The 20992-nt window shown below is 43.5% G+C and overlaps 1 protein-coding gene across 9 annotated transcripts in view; it reads right to left on the minus strand.

Moving 5' to 3' along the window:
- MICAL3 (microtubule associated monooxygenase, calponin and LIM domain containing 3) overlaps nucleotides 1–20992 on the minus strand; it is a 197910-nt gene that overhangs the window by 72495 nt on the left and 104423 nt on the right. For 6 of the 9 annotated variants that reach the window (XM_032349271.1, XM_032349272.1, XM_032349273.1 and 3 more), the window contains 6 exons: nucleotides 20674–20757; nucleotides 17428–17526; nucleotides 15589–15645; nucleotides 13127–13234; nucleotides 10523–10630; nucleotides 9719–9905 (listed from right to left, as the gene is read on the minus strand). In XM_032349271.1, the coding sequence (XP_032205162.1) occupies nucleotides 9719–9905; nucleotides 10523–10630; nucleotides 13127–13234; nucleotides 15589–15645; nucleotides 17428–17526; nucleotides 20674–20757 (643 nt within the window). Of the gene's footprint in view, nucleotides 1–9718; nucleotides 9906–10522; nucleotides 10631–13126; nucleotides 13235–13255; nucleotides 14403–15588; nucleotides 15646–17427; nucleotides 17527–20673; nucleotides 20758–20992 lie in introns of those variants that run through there. The other 3 variants (XM_032349276.1, XM_032349277.1, XM_032349278.1) reach the window with 2 other exon arrangements.

Genomic DNA, 20992 nt, shown 5'->3' on the forward strand with positions numbered 1-20992 from the left:
TCGACAGCACAGTAAAACAATCACTCACCACAACAAAGTGGGATTTATCCCTGGAATACAAGGACGTTTGAATACACACAGATCAGTAAACGTGATATACCACATGAACAGAATGAAAGATAAAAACCATGTGATCTCAACAGATGCAGAAAAAGCATTTGACAAAGTGTAACACCCTTTAATGATAAAAACACTCAACAGACTGGGTTATAGAAGTAACACACACCTCAGTACAATAAAGACCATATACAACAAACCCATAGCCAACATCATTCTCAAAGCTGAAGGGCTGAAAACCTTTCCTCTCAGATTTGGAACACAAGGATGCCCATTCTCACCATTCCTATTCAACAAAGTGCTAAAAGTCCTAGCCGGAGTAATCATGTAAGAGAAAGAAATAAAAGCATCCAAATAAGAAAGGAAAGAATAAAACTGTTTTTGTTTGAGGATATGATCTTGTATGTAGAAAATCCTAGCCTAGACCCCAGCAAAATACCACCAGAACTAATCAATAACTCAGTAAAATTGCAGGATAAAAAATCAACACAAAGAAAGCAATTGTTTCTACACATTAACAACCAAATATCTGAAAAAGTAAAGAGAACAATCTCTTTCACACTAGCATCAAAAAAAATAAAATACTTAGGAATAAATGTAATCAAGGAAGTAAAAGATCAACACACTGAAAACTACAAGACCTTGATAAGAGAGACTGAAGAGGACACAAACAAATGGAAAAATATCCATGTTTGTGGACTGGATGAATTAATATTAAAATGTCCATAATACCCCAAACCATCTAGAGATTCAATGCAATTTCCATCAAAATTCCAAGGCCATTTTTCACAGAGGTAGAAAAAAATCTTAAAATTTATATGGAGCCACAAAAGACCCTCAACAGCTAAGGCAATATTGAGAACAAAGCCAGAAGCATCATAATTCTTGATTTCAAACTCTATCACAAAGCTATAGTAATCAACATGTTTTTATTGGCATAAAAACAGACACACAGACCAATGGAACATGCAGAAATAAACCCCAGTTTGAGAAAAGAGCCAAGCATACTTGATGGGACAAGGATGGTCTCTTCTATAAATGGTGTTGGGAAAACTGGACAACCACATGCAGAAGAATGTAAGTGTATCTCTATATTATACCGCTTACAAAAACAAACTTGAAATGGATTAAAGATTTAAGTGTAAGGCCTGAAACCACAAAACCACAAGAAAACAGGGGAAAAGAAACTTGACACTGGTTTCAGGAGTGATTTCTTAGATATGACAGCAAAAGCACAAGCAATAGAAGTAAAATCTCTACAAGTGGGACTACATCAAAATAAAAAGCTTCTGCACAGTTAAGGAAACAATCAACAAAATGAAAAGGCAGTATTTCTCCTTACAGAATGAGAGAAAATTCAAATCATATATCCAACAAGTGGTTAATATCCAAATATATAAAGAACTCCTACGACTCAACAACAAAAAAACTAACAACCTGATTTTAAAAAATGGGCAGAATTGAAGAGATAGCTTTCCAAAAAAGGCTTGCAAATGTCCAACAGGTAGATTAAAAGGTGCTCAACATTACTAGTCATTAGGGAAATGCAAATCAAAACCACAGGATATCCCCTCAAACCAGTCATAATGGCCATCATTAAAAAGAGAAGAGTTAAGTGTTAGTGAAGGTGTGGAGAAAAGGGAATCTTCATGAACTTCTGGTGGGAATGTAAACTGGTGCGGCCCTTACGGACGGCAGTATGGAAGTTCCTCAATAAATGAAAAAAGGGGAAGGACATAAAAGTCAAAAGAAATCTACTTCTGGGTAGATAAAGAAACTGAAAATCAGAATCTTATAGAGCTATCTGCACTCCGATGTTCATTACAGCATTACAACGGCCAAAATATGGAAATAAACTTAAGTGTCTGTCAATGAGTGAATGGATAACAAAGATGTGGTACATGGACACAAAAGAATATTATCCAGCTATGAGAAAGAAGGAAATCCTGCCATTTTTAATAACTTGGATAGACCCTGAAGGCACTATGCTGAGTGAAGTCAGACAGTGAAAGACAAACACTGCGTGACCTCACTTAAATGCAGAATCTCAAGAAGACAAACTCCGAGAAACAGAGAGCAGAACGGAGGATGCCAGGGGTTAAGGGGTGGGGAACATGATGAGATACTGGTCAAAGAGTAGAAACTTCCAGTTATAAGATTAATAAGCTCAGGGATCCAATGCACAGCATAGTGGTTATAGTTAATCATACAGTATTATATACTTGAATGTTGCTAAGGAAATGGACCTTAAAAGTTCTCACCATAGGGGCACATGAGTGGCTCAGTCACTTGGGCATCTAACTCTTGGTTTTGGCTTGGGTTGTGATCTCAGGGTTAGATCGAGCCCTGTGCTAGGCTCTATGCTCAGAGGAGCATGGTGGTGGGGGGGTGGTTAGAGGAAGTGGAGTGTCTGCTTGAGATTCTCTCTCTCCCTCCCCCACTGACCTGTGGGTACGTGTGTGTACATGCATGCTTGTTTGCTTGCTCTTTCTCAATAAATAAATAAATAAATAAACAAACCAAACAAATCTTTTAAAAAAGAGAAGATTCTCACCACAAAAAAGAATTAGGAACTATGTGATACAATGCAGATGGTACCTAATACTATGATGGTAATAATTTTACAGTTTATAAAAGTATAAATCAACACACTGTATACCTCAGACTTAAATACTGTTATGTGTCAACTATAGCTCAATAAATCTAGGGAAAAAAGGGGGAGGACATAAAAGTCAAAAGAAATAAAGGTGAGATGGCCTTTCTTTTCCAGAGCTGGTGCTCTGATTACTGTATCATTCCTCTTTTCCTTCAAAGTAACTGACTTCTGTCTTCTTTTACCTATACCCTGCCTCCCAACACTGATTAAATATTTTAGAAAAATGTAGTTTATGGATTTCATAATTTCAAATAATATTCATTATATAGCATGCTTTCTGAAATAGAATTTCCTATCAGCTCTTGGCACACAACCAGAACTCAGAGACACTACATCTATTGTCAGGAACACTGATGGCCAAAGGACCATCAGTCTCACTACTGATTTCTCTACAAGGGGAGGTGAATTATGAGTTATTTTTTTCAGCTTAGACAAAAATCTCTTTTATAATCTGTAATAAACCATTTCACTTTTGTGAATTTCAAGAAAGATTTTAATTTTTATTAGAATTTTTAAAAGTTTTAGAATTTTTAAGAGAAAGAGCTTAAGTAAGGAGAGTGGCAGAGGGAGAAGGAAAAGCAGGCTCTCCAGTGAGTAGGGAGCCTGATGCTGGGCATGATCCCAGGACACTGGGATCATGACCTAAGCCTAAAGCAGATGCTTAACTGACTGAGCCACCCAGGCACCCCTCCCTTTTGTGAATTTTGGGGAAGATAAAATGTAATAAGGGCAAGACAGAATTTATTAGTGCTTGGATCACAGACTACTTTTTTGTCTGTTTTGTCTTTCTTTTTAAAATTTTACTTATTTGAGAGAGAGACAGAGCATGAGAGAGAGAACATGAGTAGGGCAAGGGGCAGAGGGAGAAGCAAACTCCCTGCCAAGCAGGGAGCCCGATGAGGGATTTAATCCCAGGACTCCAGGGTCATGACTTTAGCTGAAGGCAGATGCTCAACTAACTGACTGAGCCACCCAGGCGCCTGTACCTTATTCTTTTTAAAGAATGCTCCTGGGGTGCCTGGGTGGCATAGTCTTGTTTTTATTACAGTATCAGATAACTACAGTTATAGTTACTTTCATTCCTTTCTTCTACTTTTTTTTCCTGCATTAGTTTGCTTTCTTCTACTAAAGTAGAATCCTGGGTTTTATTTTATTATATTTTTTTAAGATTTTATTTATTATTTGACAGAGAGAGACACACAAGAGAGGGAACACAAGCTGGTGGAGTGTGAGAGGGAGAAGCAGGCTTTCTGCTGAGCAGGGAGCCCAATGCAGGGCTCAATCCCAGGACCCTGGGATCATGACCCAAAGATCATGAGCCGAAGGCCGACGCCCAATGACTAAACCACCCAGGTGCCCCAGAATCCTAGGTTTTAAAATACAACTCAATAGGCTGAACTCCAGGGAGTCCTCCATGAATTCTGCTAGAGTATCCTAAATTAATAAAGAAAAGACGGTTAGGTTTCAAAGCAAGTCCCAAACCTAACCAAAAGCTAATTTTCAGGAAAAGTCCAGAAAATTGTTTTCTCTAAAAAGGTAGTATCATGTGATGGAAGGAACATGAGCACTGAAGTCAGATCTCAGTTTAAATACTGTCTCAACCACTCAATAGCCATGTGAACTATTTAGCACTTTGAAACATGTCTCTTCACGTAGAATATGAAGATAATAGAATATGAAGATAATACTCATAGGATGAGATAAGTAAATGAGAAATCATATTATGTGCAGGTACTCAATATCTCCTCAAACCCTTTGTGAAGCTCAATTTGATGGTACTTTTTGCTTCTTTGATTAATAACAAAAAGAGCTAATTTTATCTAATATTTACCATGTGCCAGATAATATCATAACTATTGTAACATCTGCCAACACATTTAGTCCTCAGAACACAATAAGGTAGATATTTTTACTCTCCACCTTTTTCCAGGTGAGGCACAGAAGGGTTAAGCAACCTGCCCCAAGTGCCCCCACTCTGAACTTCACAGAAGATTTGAACCTGGGAAGCCTGGCTCCAAAATCTGTACATTTAGTCACTTCTCTATGATGTCCGTCTCTATCAGTGAATACGGCCACACTAATGTTATAAACTAACCGCAAATTATGGTTGATTCTGCCAAGCCATTGATTTTAGATGGTCTAAATAAATTAAATATTGGTAATTAAATATAGGCGTGACTGGAAAAAGAAATTAGAGGAAACAAATGGCTAAAGGGCAAGATTAAGGCATAATGGGCTATGACTCATTCATTCAACAACTCACTGAATGCCATCATAGGGGTGGTACTAATCTAAACACCAAGAATGTTCAGTCAAGAAGAAAGACTAGTCTCTGCTCAGAAGAGCTGAAAATGTGTAAATAAGCACCAGGTAGTGATGAGTACCACAGATTGGGAGGTCTGCAAATGCCTCTCTGGGGAGGGACTATGTAAGCGAAGCTGTGAAGGACAAGAAGCCCACCCTGTGAAGATTAGGAGGAAGTGCATTCCAGAAGAAGAGACAGCTAGAGCAAAGTTCCAAGGTAGCAGCAGCCTAATCAGGTTTATGAAATGGAAAGAAACCAATGTGGCAGGAGTAGAGCGAGCTAGGGGATAGCTGGTAGCAGAGAGGAAATGTAGGCTGGGGTAGACAAGCAAAGCTCTCAGCCTAAACGGATTCTATTTGGACTACAGCAGATGGTAAGGGTATAAAGCAGGAGGCTGGAAAGATCTGATTTATATCTTTTAAGATCCCTCAGTTGCTTTGTGGAAGCAGGCCATAGCAGGCAATGGTGGAGGCAGGGAGACCGGCAGTCCCGGAGGAAGATGCAAAGGGTGATCAGGGCAGTTGGTACTCGAAGAGACAGAGAGCAGTGGACTATTTCAGGCTTGTCGCTACCGATGCTGGCCCTTCATGGACCACCTTAGCAGATAGTGGGTTTTCTCTCCTTGAGATGGAAGTTTAAGACCTGAAACACTGTCTGATTTAGAGTCATTGTCTTAAGACTTGGCAGCAGTTGGAAATAAACTAGTATTTGGCAAGAGAAAGAGGAGCTTAGTTTTAGGGCAGACTGCATCCTTTTAAAAGAGCTGAAATGATTCTCAATTTGCCAGTGTGGAGCTGACACAGGCACAGAGTCACTAATTCCAGAAAATCTGACCTGGAGGGATCCCAGAGGTCATTTAGTGTAAACCAGCACTTACTAGTTTTGGGTGAACTTGAACAAGGAACTTATGACTTCTCCGAATTTGCTTTCTGGATTTGTAAAATTGCAAATGTAACTAGTTACTATATAGGGTTACTGTGATACTGTATAGGGTTGTTGTGAGGATGGAAGGACATGGTATGTGTTAGAGGGCCCACCACAGTGCCTGGGTTACTTCTTTTCTCCTATAAATGACCTATGACTTCCCCGTCTTTTTCTTATCTGAGGCCCTTCAGTTAGATTTCTGAGTCACACAGTAATGTGGATAAAGAACAGACTAAAATTTCAGGATCCCTAAAATTCCATTCTTTTCTCTAGTTCACCTGTCCTCTGTGGAGGGGCTGGGGTTAGAATTTGGGGAATTGGTTTAGATCTGTTGTCCTCCCCGCCAGTGTGAACAATGCACTCAACCAGCCTGGCCTGCCTCATCTGCTCCCAATGTCACGCTCATTCCCATCTGTGCTCCTGTCATTCTGTCGTTCTGTCTGGCATGCCCTCTCTTCCTCCACTGAGACATTTTATATTTACTTACTTTCTCTCAGAGTCTAGCCTAAGGTCAGTTCAGTCATTCCTAAAAACTGGGAAGCTTCAGTGATTTCTTCTTCCTTTGAACTTCTGCAAAGTTAGAATCTGTATTTTGTCTCTGAGCCCTTAATTATATACTCTTCATCATTTGTTGTTGCTCCGTGTGCCCTTGTCTTATCAGGCCCATCAGAATGTAAGCTCCTTGGGGAACATTTTACCTTTTGTCGGCATCCTCAAGAGAATGTGGCAGAGATGAGTACACAATCAATGGGGATCTATTGGCTGGACCTTGAAGAATCTTCTTTCCAGACAGACTTCAGTAAAAGGCTAACTAAAATAACCTGAGCATTAAGGACAGTTAAAAGACACTGGTGGGCTCCACCTGCCAACCCCTATCCTTGGAGGTCAAAGGCATTACCGAAAGAGCACATGTGTGTGTGGAATGGTGCCAGAGAAAATCTGATACCTAAGAATATACTTTTGTTATTTAGGTAACTGTCTGAACTCTTCCCTCACAAGGTGGTGCTTTTTACTAATGTTATAAAAGGCAGGTATCATCATGGAAAGAGTTGGCTTTTCTCAGTTCATCACTTTGGCTCCTTTACTGCTACTTCTGACAGAGCTACCTATTTATCCATTATTAGCAGAGCCTGGATGACTGAGGTGACTCATAGGTGACTCCCTCTCCTATGTGACACCATCTTACTATCTCCTCAGCCAAAAATTACCTACCAACGTAGTAATGGATGTACAATATTGTAATTTATAAGACACACGTATCAGAAAACCAAATATATTTCTCATATACATTTGGTCAAGGTCCACAGTTCCTGACTCAGTTCCAAATACTTGAAATTTCCTAGATAAAGGCATCTTTTGCTGTAATAATTAAGGTGACCTTTAGACCCTACCCAAGGGCAGGGGTTGGTTGCCAGAAGGACGAACCGTGGGATTAGAGGGTACCCCAACTCTCCAGGGGAGAAGACTGGAGTTTGAATCAAACAATGCCCAATAATTTAGTCAAACATGACTGCAATGAAACCTCTGTAAAAACCCAAGAGGATGGGGTTCAGAGAATTTCTGGGTTGGTGAACACGCTGAGCTACAGGGAGAGTAGTGCGTCCCTGGAAAGCTGCCACATGAAAGCTCTATGCCCTTTTTCCAAACCTTGCCCTATGTATCTTTCCATGTGGCTATTGATTTATAGCTTTTATCATAGTCTTTAGCAAACTGGTAAACCTAAGTGTTTTCCTGAGTTCTGTGAGCCGCTCTAGCAAATGAAAAGAACCTAGGGAAGAGGTCACTGGAACCTCCAATCTGCAGTTGATGGGTCAGAAGCACAAGTAACAGCCTGGGGCTTGTGACTGGTGTCTTTTTTTTAAAGATTCTATTTATTTATTTGACAGAGAGAGATCACAAGTAGGCAGAGAGAGAGAGAGGAGAAAGCAGACTCCCCGCCGAGCAGAGAGCCCGATGCGGGACTCGATCCCAGGACCCTGAGATCATGACCTGAGCCGAAGGCAGCGGCTTAACCCACTGAGCCACCCAGGCGCCCCTTGTGACTGGTGTCTTAAGTGGGGAGTGAGGTGCAGTCTTCCAGGCCTGCTTAACCTGTGGAATGCGATACTATCGCTGGGCAGAGTTGATAGGGTCAGAATTGAGCTGAACTCTCATACACTCTGTTGGTGTCAGAGAATTGCCTGGTGTTATGGGGCTTGGGGGGTAGGGGACTCCCCCCACTTCTAGATTGGAATCGGGTCAGAGATTCCAAAAAGGGGTCATATAATGCCACCTCTGTGAGGACTCCTATTAATCTAGGTGTTTTCATTACTTTTGAATCAGTAAGACTGCCTCTCATGAAGTTCCTTCAGCACTCCACAGGCATGAGTACAGTAATCATCAATGTCTTTGGTGACCAGTTCAATTAATCTTTTTTTTTTTTTAAAGATTTTATTTATTTATTTGACAGACAGAGATCACAAGTAGGCAGAGAGGCAGGCAGAGAGAGAGAGAGAGAGAGAGAGGGAAGCAGGCTCCCTGCGGAGCAGAGAGCCCGATGTGGGGCTCGATCCCAGGACCCTGAGATCATGACCCGAGCCGAAGGCAGCAGCCCAAACCACTGAGCCACCCAGGCGCCCCCAGTTCAATTAATCTTAAAGAGTTTTCAAATGACAGGCATGCCAGTCTGCCTCTGTCTGTCAGGCTTTGTCATCCATTTGTATAATTCCCCACTTTCTGCTCCATTAAGGTCTTTCATTATAAAAACAATACATGCCACAAAAGGCGAGGGCTTGAACACTCTGGTAAATTAGATTTAGATCCTGTTCAACAAGCTCTCAATTCATCAGAGATACACTGATGCTAGAGAGCGACATCCTTCAGAAGCAAAGTGTGAGAATCCAGGCGGCATGAGATCCAGGCTGTCACTGATCTGTGACAAGAGATAGGACTCTGACAGATCTGTGATTTCCCCTTCCCTAAAGTAAAGACAAGAAAAGCCTTATCCTCTAAAGAAGATGTGGTATATACACACAATGGAATACTATGCAGCCATCAAAAAAAATGAAATCTTACCATTTGCGACGACGTGGATGGAACTAGAGCGTATCATGCTTAGTGAAATAAGTCAAGTGGAGAAAGACAACTATCATATGATCTCCCTGATATGAGGAAGTGGTGATGCAACATGGGGGCTTAAGGGGGTAGGAGAAGAATAAATGAAACAAGATGGGATTGGGAGGGAGACAAACCATAAGTGACTCTTAATCTCACAAAACAGAGGGTTGCTGGGGGGAGGGGGGTTGGGAGAAGGCGGGGTGGGGTTATGGACATTGGGGAGGGTGTGTGCTTTGCTGAGTGCTGTGAAGTGTGTAAACCTGGCGATTCACAGACCTGTACCACTGGGGTTAAAAATATATGTTTATAAAAAATTAAAAAAAAAAAAAAAAGCCTTATCCTCTTTGTGTCCCTTTTATTTTAAGATCCCACCCTGAAGTAAGAAACAAGTGTCTATGAAGCCAGGGAAGTGATTTAGGTAAACACATGCCATTCTCATTACCACCACTGCTGAGTAATTCTATGCTACAGCCTGGTGACTTTAGGGAAATATTTATAAGAAGGAGTCTCAGAGAAAAAATAAACAAAGAGTAGAGGGAGATGGATGGGAAGGGTTAGGAGAGGCAGAAAAAATGTATATATATAAGAACGCAGTAAAGAGGCCCTAAGATCAGCTCACGTGGAAAATAGTGTCCCTAGGCCCAGTTTCTAAGTATGGCCTCAAGTGCAAACGGACTTACCGTCCTCGATGTCATAGGCATAGGCAGAGAGGCGCAGGGTGGTGGCGCAGTACTCGCATTTGAAGCAGCTCCGATGGAAGAACTTGCCCTCAGCACTCAGCCTCTCCATCACGTAGACCCGCTTCCGGCAGAAATAGCACGTGTCACTGCCTCCCAAGTTCTGTGGGAACTCCTTCTTTATCGAGCCCTGTAACAGGGGGCGGTGGGAGGCATGTCAGGGCAACACTTCTCAGGCTCACCTCCAGGAGGTGCATGACTTCTCCATATGTGAAACCAACCCTCACTGTGCAACTGTGCTTTGAAACAGACTAAGCTGGCTCCCTCTACTACTGGCTCTCCCACAACACAGCAGAACTATAGCTGTGACTGTTACATGTGCCTTCTATGCAGCAAGCTGCAGAAGGCAGACTCTGAACTGATGTTAACCAACAGTTCAGAGGGAACCCCAGTTGGTTTTACAGAACTGCACAACAATCAAACCAAATTATTTTGACAGAACTCTGTTTAGAAGGTAGCATAAAAATACCTCTTCAGTGTTCACATGGTTCTACAGCAATCTGGGTCCCCTGGACTCTAGAGCAATCACTTTTAGAGATACTAAGTACGTTTTTCCACACGACATTCTAAACAACCACTCAGTCCTAGAAATTTAGTTACAAAATTCCGACAACCTTAAAAAAAAAAAAAAATTACCACATGGCAGATATTGGCTAGATATGTTACTAAGCTACTTAGAATTAACCAGGTTTATTTGCCACAGCTGTGCTATATCTAGACAGACAGTGCCCTTAATACATCTCTTACCAGTTCCTTCTTGTCTAGAAGGGTTTTGGGCTGTTCTTTCCTTTGAAGCTGATTGGCTATCTGCTCAGCCAATGAGCTCACTCCGCCCGTGTACATCTTTATATACTTCTATTGGTTGGAGATTATAAAATGACCAGAATGAAGGGAAATGAGAAGGAAAAAAATAAATAAATTAAGAAGACAGGGGAAAAAAATCTTTGAAAGGTATAAAATGAATACAAGGTGCAGCAGCAAACCATGCCAACACAGTGCCCACAAGCAGGGAAACGTGGTGGTAAGAAAAACGGGTGTCCTTGTCCACACAGATATATCAGCATTGGTAAGAATAATGGCTGCAGGAATAATTAAATTCAATAAGGGAGAATAGTCTTTCATGTCTTTTTGGAATATATAGTTCAGGGAGGTGGGAAGACAGGAAGGAAACAAATATAGAATGGAATAAGAAGGGCCTATATCCTAGTGACTCAAATTACATATAAAGAATGCAAGAGGAACAACTCCTACCAAGACGGCAAATGTCCAGATGAACAGCATGTTTCAAGCTGGGTCTGGGGAGGGCTTGGGAAGTTATTTCCTCATTTAGAAAGAAACCAAGCTCACTCCTGCAAGGCTGACTCTCCACTTGGGTAAAAGATACCAACAGCCTAGTATTATTAGTGATGATCACCTTCCTTCTATTACTGTTTCACTCATAACCTGTCACATGCATCAAATATTCCTGAAATTCATCTGTAGAATCCTTCTTGGCCCATTCTTCCTGTTGACACGTATGTGTTCTATCCGGGCACTACACACTACTGGGCTGGGCTTCTTAAACTCGGCTTCAGGAAGCTAACATGCGCAGCCATGCAGACAAGTGGTTCGGTATAGTTTTGGGAAATCAGAATGCATTTTAGTCCAGGAGGGATTATTTTTTCATAAGTTGAAAAAAAGAGAAAAGAAAATATCCAACCAATTCAGTCCTCTTTCTAGCAATGTGGAAGAAGTAACAAGAACCTACCAAATTTCGATTGTAAGCCTTCCTGCTAGGCAGCCTCGCTTTGAGCCTGTCCCGAAAGAATGAGGTCAAAGCCTTGCCGGCCATCCTTTAGAGGCTCCACAGCCACCCTTCCACGTGGAGATGGTCAGGACACCCTGTGTGTGTGATACTCCCTCTCGTAAATTATGTGCAATAGGACAGCTGCCGGCCGGGTTTGAGGAGTCCTCTCATTCTGACTGAGAAACACACCAGGTCCGTTGTCTTGGGGATGTCCACAACCCCATTAGGAAGTGGTGTGAATAGACAATACACACCAACCCATATGTACGAGAACTGCTAGCCTGAGCAACGGCATGGCCAAGGCTGGGCAGGGACAAAGAAGAGAAGCACTCTGGGGGAAAACTAACTCCGTGTGAACTCTACGAGAATAAGCCCAAGTGAGCAAACAATTCTCCAAGGTTCTGTTGGAACCGAGGAGTCAATTCTGTTTTTCAATTTAAAATAAGGGAGGTTTCCAAGGACTGGTGCCACTTGCTCATTAACTCCACAGCTTATACCGATTAGTAGTCGAGAAAAACAAGTGGCTCTAAAATCTAAACCTTCTTTTGCTGAGAGCTATCAGGGAAGCTCGTGCCTGGAACGGACTGGCACCAGGCAGAGCTGAGCTGATAGTTCACTAACAGCTGACACTGAGGGTGCGGGAAATTGCACTTCATTCTGCAGAAAGTAAGTGAGAGCACAGACCAGATGTCACACACGAGGCTGGAATGCCAAGCAAGCCCAGGGTCCTCACTGTTCAGCCAGGACCCTTTCCTCCCACCAGGAACCGGCATATTCAGCAAATACAGCCCAGGGCTGCCCGCGTACAAAGGTACTGGTCACATTCAGTTCTCAGCGATGTGGTAATATTGACAAGCATCCCCCCAAAAGAGGTGGAGACTCAAGTTCTATTTTTTCTGGCACGAAAAGCAGATGGTTTCCTTCTCCCCTCTCTTAAGAAATAGATTAACTGTAGCAATTGTTGGACTTACACTTTTGCCACCACACATGCATATGCTTCCGCACACGTACTGCATAGACTGCTTGAGAACAGGAAACATAAACAGAAAGGGCAAAAAGACCCACCAATTGCTCTCTAAACTACTCTATAGTTGGATCAGTTCCATTGTAGGAAATAGCAGGGCTCATTCTTCAAACGATTACAATTCAAGAGGCACCCACAATACTGCATAATCACCACTCCATGGAAGAGATTTAATTACACTATGGCTCATATTTTGTCATACGTATTAATATGAGGACACCTGGAATTTAAAAAGCTAATGGCTAAAAAATATTTATTTTTATTTGATATACCTAAAATATTGTAAAAGTGGGTTTATTTGACAGAAGTTGATGCAATGAAAGCTAGCAGCCTCTTTAACTTTGGTGTATGCCTACAGACCTCATATGCAAAACAGAGAGACGGACACACACACACACACACACACACACACGTGGATTCCCACAGAAGACAGGCCAAAGTTAATAACACTGCAACCTCATTGGGCTACACAACATTTGTGTAGGTGAACTGAGGAGAGGCTGAAGAGGAAAGAGCATTGCCAAGTTCCAGGCTGTGCTACCTGTCGGAGGGAGTCAGAGGAGGGAGAGGCAGGGCGGTTGGAAGAGCGGAGACTAAGAGAAAGCTCCCACTGGTCAACAAAAAATCGACGAGAAGGTTCAGGCTCTGGCTACAAAATACAAGATGGAGAAAAAAAAAAAAATCAAAGGAAATATTAAATAAAAAGTTACATACTGACCTGAGTGTACGGAATTTGGGAGTTTTAGACCTTTATCTAAATAGTAAATGAAGTAAAGAAATATTCTTAGTTCCCAAAAGCATTAATGGCGCATGCAAGCCTTCCCTTCTGCTTTTAGCTCACCCTCGCCTCGTGCTTAAAGTGAAGCTCACTCTGGAACACGGTCACTCTAGTTGTGAGCTTCCTCTGAAAGCCTTGTCTTCTCCTGTTTGGTGGTTTTTACTCAATCCACCCCAAGTGGAAAACACTACCAGCCAGGAGGCGGGGAGAGGGCAAAGGTGGTGTCCTGCTCACACACACACTCTTTATGCTCTGCAGGGCCCCTCACTGGCATGAGCTGGAACCTCTCCTGGGCAGAAGGAGATTCTACCATCTTATAAACAGTGAACAGAGATAGCAAATCTCGAGTGAAGCTGACTCCTTCTCCATAAAGGCCAGAAAGGTGGCTTTGCCTCTTCCTATTGCCAGTGCTCAGAGAAACTCTGCCTGCCAGCGAGCCAGCCAAATCCCAGCAGTGATCAGGAGAAAAGATCCCAAGTTTCCTGCAGACTGCATGCAGCATGTGTAACAAAAGTAAGCCACGATCCTCCATGACCCGTGCAGCCAAGAGCCATCCAGTCGCCAGAAGAGGAAGAAGAGGGCTAAAAGCTCTGGCAAGTGATAACTGCTTAGTTTCCTAACAGGTTCAGGATAAAGTATGTGCAGGGTAGAGGAAAGAGGTACTATCACGGTAGATATCACGCCCTCTGCCCTCTAGCTCCAAGCAGATCCATGGCACCCCCAGTTCAGTGCTCCTCACTAACTTCATAGCTTGAATGGGTGGCAACATAGAGTGTAACCACCCCTGCTCCATATGCTCTGCCAGCTCACTGGCCCTCTGCTCAACATGCAGGGCAGGCTCAGAAACATAAACCCAAGGCAGGGGTTGGGGGGGTGTTGGCGATCTCTGTAGAAGAGCACCACCCACCACAGAGAAACAAGACAGAAGGTTGCTCCCCCAGAGAAGGCAAAGCAGTGAAGGTGATGAGAAGACTGGGGCGGGAGGGTGAGGGAGCAGATGAGTGCACAGGCAAGATTATGGAACAGTGGAGAGAAAATCCTGGAAGAGAACATAAACGTAACTCTTAAAGGTATCTAGACAGGAATGCTGCCGTGAAGAATCCAGAAATCAGCTCATTGGGAAAATGCGACCTTTCCTCTGGGCACTGCAGCCCCAGACTTCTGATAGCTTCTCCCTGCCCATCTCTCCTTTTCCTTGACACACTTCCCTCTGTTCTTCTTTGCTTAGGCTCTGTTTCATGAAAAATCATCAGAACCTCCTTTAAGTATGAATTCCCTGAAATGTAGGGCTTGCCCGTCTCCAGGAAATGCCTACTTTTCTTTTTTGAGAGGAATACAGCCTAGGAAGAAGAAAGAAAGAGGCCGGGCGCACACAGTGCTTGTGGAAGGAAGCAGCCCCAGCAGAAGAGAAGGAGGCAGAGCAAGGCTGTGTGTGAGGAGGTGAAAGGGATGTCCTCTTTCCACCTCCACTCCGGCCTCTTCTCTCTCACCCAGCACCAATCCCTGTGTGGTCCTGACAACACACAGCCTATCTGCTTCTCGCCTGGTGACAGGGCCTAAGGAGATAGCACTAGCTTCCTTAGCTGTGACTCTATTTCTCAGAAAGCAAAAGCAGAAAGAGTGGCAAAAATAAAAGAAAAAGGCCCATGCGAAATTAAAAGATGATTCTTCACTCTTGCTGCAGAGCTATACCAACTCAGGGACTGGGTTTAAGGGTAACAACAACCCCCAAAGCTTCATAAAATAAGCAGGCTTTTTAAAAGGGGCATCTCTGCTGTTTGTCAAATGATACGATGTCCAAGTGTCATCAGTAATTGCCCCTTCAGTTTTTCAGAAAAGAACAGCTGAACCTTTTCACTACGTACCCCATCTTGTCACCGCCTTCCTTCCTCTCCACCCTCTTCATACTTAGAAAATCCCCACACCAGTAAGAACTTTGGCTCTCTCAGTATTTCTACTTCTAGACCCCAGAATGTCAAAAGATAGAAGCAAATGCCATCTGCTTATTGATCTGAATACTGGGCAGATGAATGCTCTCCTGTGAATGCTATTTACACAGGTCAATGTGGTTAGCAACAAGAATTCTTGCTCTTGGCTGGGTGACAAGAATGTGCAGAAAGCAAGGGGAGCAGGGACCATCCCCACCTTCCCTCTGCCCACCCCCCCACAGCGTGCCCCATCTGTTTAGCCCTCAGCAACCCATGCCATAGTTCATGCTCTTTTACCCTCTCCTGATGGGGACTCTGCTTGCCACGGCTGTCAGCATCAAGATCCCTGTATGTCTGTTGGCAACAAAGTAGAAACTTAAGCTCCATCCACATGTTCTATGTGGACCTACTAAGTGACAGTGCCAGAAATTCAGAATTCATTTCAACACATATTCCCTGCACCTGACATATCCCCACCCCAGGTAACCACAATCCCATCTATATCAAATCCCATGACCCTAGGACAACTCCTTCCTTGTCCAGCACTCTGTCCAACTGGCCTCCAGTGAGGTCAGCCACAGATATAAAGAACTATGGTTAGTACCAAAGTGGGACAAACGTATTTCTTTCACACAGTGGCACAAGATCAGAGGCATTAAATGGAAGGCTCAATAGGAGAGGCTGGTTAGGAGGGTGAAGTTTTCCACAACAAGACATTAGAAAGGAAAGGTGGGGAGATGGAAACTGGCTGGAACAAATGGCCATTACAACAGTCCAGAGGAAACTCCAGGGTGGGGAGTGGTCCCTGAATAGGAATACGGGACCAGAGCATTATTTGTTAAAGGGAGACATGGACAATGACTGGAAGCATTTTCAGTCAACAGGAATATGTATGTGACAGGGATGGAAATCCGGAAGACAGGCATATGGCTGCTACCACCAACCTGAGGAAACCACTATCAGCAATCATACAGGGAAAAGAAAGGCTACTCTTATCACTCTTTGGATTACTTCTGAGGATTCAGCTTATGGCCGTGTGCTGGTGGAAAAACTAATCCAAAGCTGGTAATGGGGGCCATGAGCACGTTGTCTCCACAGGCAGGATGAGGCCAGAGCTTGGGCTCAAGTCACACCCCAGATTCGACTCCTGGCTCCATTACTTACTGTATGAACTTGTACCAAGGGCTTTGGCCTCCCTATCCTATGCCTCAGTCTCCTCATCTGTAAAATGGAGGTGATAATAGTACCTGCCTTGTAGGGTTACTGTGAGAATTGGATGAGATAACACAGGAAGGGCTGAGACTACCACCTGGATCTAAGTGTTAGTTCTTAGTAGAGATAAGGCACAGCAAAATCGCTAAATGTATAGTGGCTCAGTTCTTAGACCCAGGAACACAGTATGGGTCTTTTCAGACAGGGGTCACCTTTTAAATAAGCCACCTTAGTTGAGAAAATGTCTTTCTATAGCTCCTGCCTTTAAAATTAGTATTTTATTTTATACAGATATCCTACAAAGGTCAATATATATTCTATAAATGTACTTTATATAAGTATCCTTGTTGTCCCCTTTAATCATGTCTGTGGTTAACTGCTCTGAAAGCATTTTTTAAGTGAACTTCCTGGAGTGTGAGTAGGGTAGACAGGAAGGTCAGGTATTTGCTAGCACAAGTTGGATAAGCAAGAAGCAGGGCTCTCAAAATCAGAAAGAACAAAACTCATAAAGTGAGGCCCTATAAAAGCCTTCCAAAAGACCATCTAAATATACCTCCTTGGGTAGCAAGACAAAGGTGGCTGCTTTAAATGAGGTTACATAAAAATGTGCTGCTCTTCAGGGCTTTTGGACTTTGCATCTGCGACAAATATAGTTTTAGTCTGTGCTAGCATAGTTGTTTTCCTATGATGTGGGACTAGATTCAACCAGCCAGGGTTTGAATGTATTATGTGCCATCCTGGGGTCTGATCTGGAATTGCTCATTTGTAGTAATAAGGTTGCTTCTGCTACAAATGCTCTTTCTGTTTTTTAATTGTTAGTTCTGAAAAGATGGAATCCTGATTTGGTCTCCACCCTAGCCACCTACACAGGCAGGCAGGCAGGAAGACAGAGACGAGGACCACGGAGCATGCAGAGAAGATCACCTGCTGGCTGCCACGCGCCCCACAGGGAGGTGGAGTAGGGGAAGGAGAGAGCGTGATCACTTTTTTGGGGCAGGTCCGAGAATGCTCCTTTTCCAGTCGCTTTTACACCAACAGACACAAATAGAGAGAACATTGGTGAAACAGGGCCACATTTAGGCTGGTTCTAGAAGGATTAAGAGCATTTACCAAAGACATCCCTCCCGTGCCTCTCTGTCCTCCATGACAATTGCTGTGTGGTCAGGGAAGATGGCTAGTCACAGTCAGCGACTGGCCTCCAGGCCATACTTGTGCTATCTGGTAAGTGCAGATCACATGGGTCATCTCTGCAGCTGGTCTTGGGACAGAACTTGCATGTAATACTTTCTAAATGCCAGGGATCAAGGATATATCCTTTGTTGGTTTTATCAGGGAAGTTGAGGATAGAAGAAATGAGCTCAGATGTAGGTAGAGAGAAAGGGCACACAGGCCGACCATCACGAGGGGAGTGTGGAGACCCGCCCCTGAGGGCTCGGTCACCTGTACACCCACCAGCAGCAAAGCAGCATGCTCCCTGAGTGCCAACTGAGACAACACCCTGCCATGGCTTCCCTCTCCTCAGCCTTTGGAGTGCACTTAAAAGGTTCTGGAAAACCACCAGGGAGATAGAAGAAAGTACAGGAAACAGAATATAAGAAAATAAGTATTTCTGTCACTAACTGAACACCATATATATCCATGGATTATTTCCCCATTCTCCCCCTCTCCATTATATTCCCTTCCTATACATCTGTGACTTACAGAACTTTTCGGGGCTTAAGAAACAGTTACTTATTTCCAGACCAGAGGAATCCTCCATTTCCTCATGCCCACAATGACCACGTGGGGCAGCACACAGGGGGAGCCCAGGAGGGAGAAGAAGGTGTGGAATTTGTAGGGCCCGGGGAAACAGACCCCCCCCTCCCCGGTTTGTTCCCACCTCTCACGACAATTTACTTCCAAATCAAAGACTGGTTAATATGCAGAGTTTGCCTGCTGGACCCATTTTCTGAGAACAAATGGCAGAGGAGTGGGGAGGGAAGAGCCGAAGTGTTTATTTATATAGGAAGGTAAAAAAGAGAAGCCACTGGCAAGCCAACTATTATTCATTTTCCCTCTTCTATACCATGACTGAAGTTAAAGCTGATCCTCATGCCACCTCAGCCACCAGTGATTGCTTTGCCACAACCTCCTGCCTCAAGTAAAATCTCTTCAAGAGAAACAGAAAGTGAGTCACTGTAAGGTCTGGCTGGTAAGCGCCTCATTCCTAAAGGGAGCTAATGAAGGCCATCATCAGGATGAGTCAGAAGCAGAGGGCCACTGGAGCACCCCACCGGAGTTCCTCTGTTCCCATGTTTCTGGAACACCAGCATGTTCCTGTTCTCTCAGGAGATAAACTGACAGGGCCAAGACTCATAATGCCATCCCTGATTTAGTGTTGAGGAAAAATTACATGTAACTGTGAGTTACAGTTCGTTCACAATGAAGTAAATTTACAATTCCCAACTCTATCCAGCAACGATCTAATAGGATTTTCATGGCTCATCGTTTTTCACTTACCAAGATCTACCCAAATACTCCTTCCAACTGTAATCTCTGGTGCCCACTCCAGAGAAGCCAGGTTTGACTTCAAGGGCTCTATTCTGCTGCTTGTAGAGCTGAGCAATATTTTACTTCATAAATTACCCAGATGACAACCTAGCTGTTATGTCTCCATGTAGCACCGTGCACAAGGTCAGAGGCCATCAGATACTTCATGAATAGGAGAAACACAAGCAGGCCCACCAACACCAAGCTCCTGATGCCCCTTCAGTACAGCTCCATCAGGTGATGAGCTGACATGCCGCTCTTCACGGGGACAGAGGCTTGGCTGAGCCAGGCTCCTTGGTCACACTTACTACCCTCGAGACTTCCCAGCAAGCCAACCCAAAGCTGCTCTGGGCACGTGACATTTAAAGACATCTGTTCATCCACTACACGTGTTACAACTGACTTCCCTTCCCCTTTGCTCTTCCTATGTCAGGTGACCTTGATGAATACTGTGAGAATCCAGAGTTTGGGGGTATCTAGAGTTCACTTTCTCCTTTAGCAGATCCTCAACTAAAAATTACCTTTCCAATCATACATTCCACCTAGACTCCAAGGCAAAGGGTAAGAAAATAAAACGGGTTTTCCAATGAGTTTTGTTTGTTTGCTAGAAGACGTCCTCCAAACACAGAGGAAGAAGCAGCTTGGCTTCTGTTGTGAGTATGAACATTGTTCCCCAGCTTCCATCTCAGCCTCCTGGAGCCTGCCTTCAATGTGGCATATTATTTAAAAGAGGTTAGAAAGGAACTTTTGCCCTGAATGTAATTCAAATAAAATCCATTTGCCACTCCCCAGCACCTCCCAGCAATAGCTGGCACTCTATAGCACAAGAAGAAATCAAGGGTCAGCTCACCTGAGCTCTCAGAATCTTAGTCCTAGATGATACCAAACCACAAGACAGAGAATCCAGGCTATACTTACTAGAGCAGGACTTTGCTCAACTGTGACTTGGGAGAAAATACAGTAGAGGCCCCAATGCTACTAAAGGGTTTCCTATTATCAACCAGCTGACATCCCTCCACTCACTTCTTCTGTCCTATCCAATACTGCTTAAACGCAGCCTTCTAGGAGATCCTGTAAAAACTTTACTGAAAATTTTCAAGGTGTATGTTAAATGGAGATAAAACGCCAAGAAAATGCCCATGATCATCTCTGTTGAGGGTCTGAAATAAATAAAAATCATAGTTCAAGATATTTCTTGGCTAACATTTCCCTATTTAACATGAAAGGCTCTACTGCCCCAATTCTCAGCCTTGCTGAGTTCAGGATTCTCCCTCCATTAGTTACAAGGACACATGTAAGCAAAAAGTCAACTTGGGTCAAAGGTTACAGTGGTAAAGTGGAGAAGCTAAGGTACCTGGAACAACTTCCCACAGAGCTTCAGCTAATTTCAACACCAAATTACCCCCACTCTTTTAACTAATTTCTCAAATCCCAAGGAGTTAAACAAATCAAGCAATACAATTAGCACTGTCTGTTAAACCGTTCCCCAAAGCTGCTACTCAAATGAGTACAAAAGCTTCCTGTCCTTGGGAGCCAGGATTCTAAAGAGTAGGCCTCAGCCCTGGCTGGCTCTGAGGGATGAGCAGGTTGGGAAGGCCCAGGGAAGCAGCACCCATTTTGGCCCCTGGACAGCTCCTTTACCTGTTTCCACTGGGGGGTGGGAGCAGGGTGACCCTGCTCAGGTAGGCAGCAGGACGGCTGGCTGACCCCACGCTCTTGTGTCGGCTGTGACACACAGGCCAAGTATGGGTGGGGGACAGGACATGGAGACAAAACAAAATAAAATACATTAAGGTAGGAGAAGACACAAAAAAGATAACGGTGGACAGACACACATCTATGAGGAGGGAGTGGGAACAGACACAGAATTAGTTCTTAGAAAGTTACATTTACAAAGGAAATAAAATACCCCACCCCACAAACCAAAAGCAAATGCAAAAGGAAAAAAATGAAATCAGAA

The sequence above is a fragment of the Mustela erminea genome, chromosome 6 (assembly GCF_009829155.1).
Source record: "Mustela erminea isolate mMusErm1 chromosome 6, mMusErm1.Pri, whole genome shotgun sequence".
Lineage (NCBI taxonomy): Eukaryota > Metazoa > Chordata > Mammalia > Carnivora > Mustelidae > Mustela > Mustela erminea.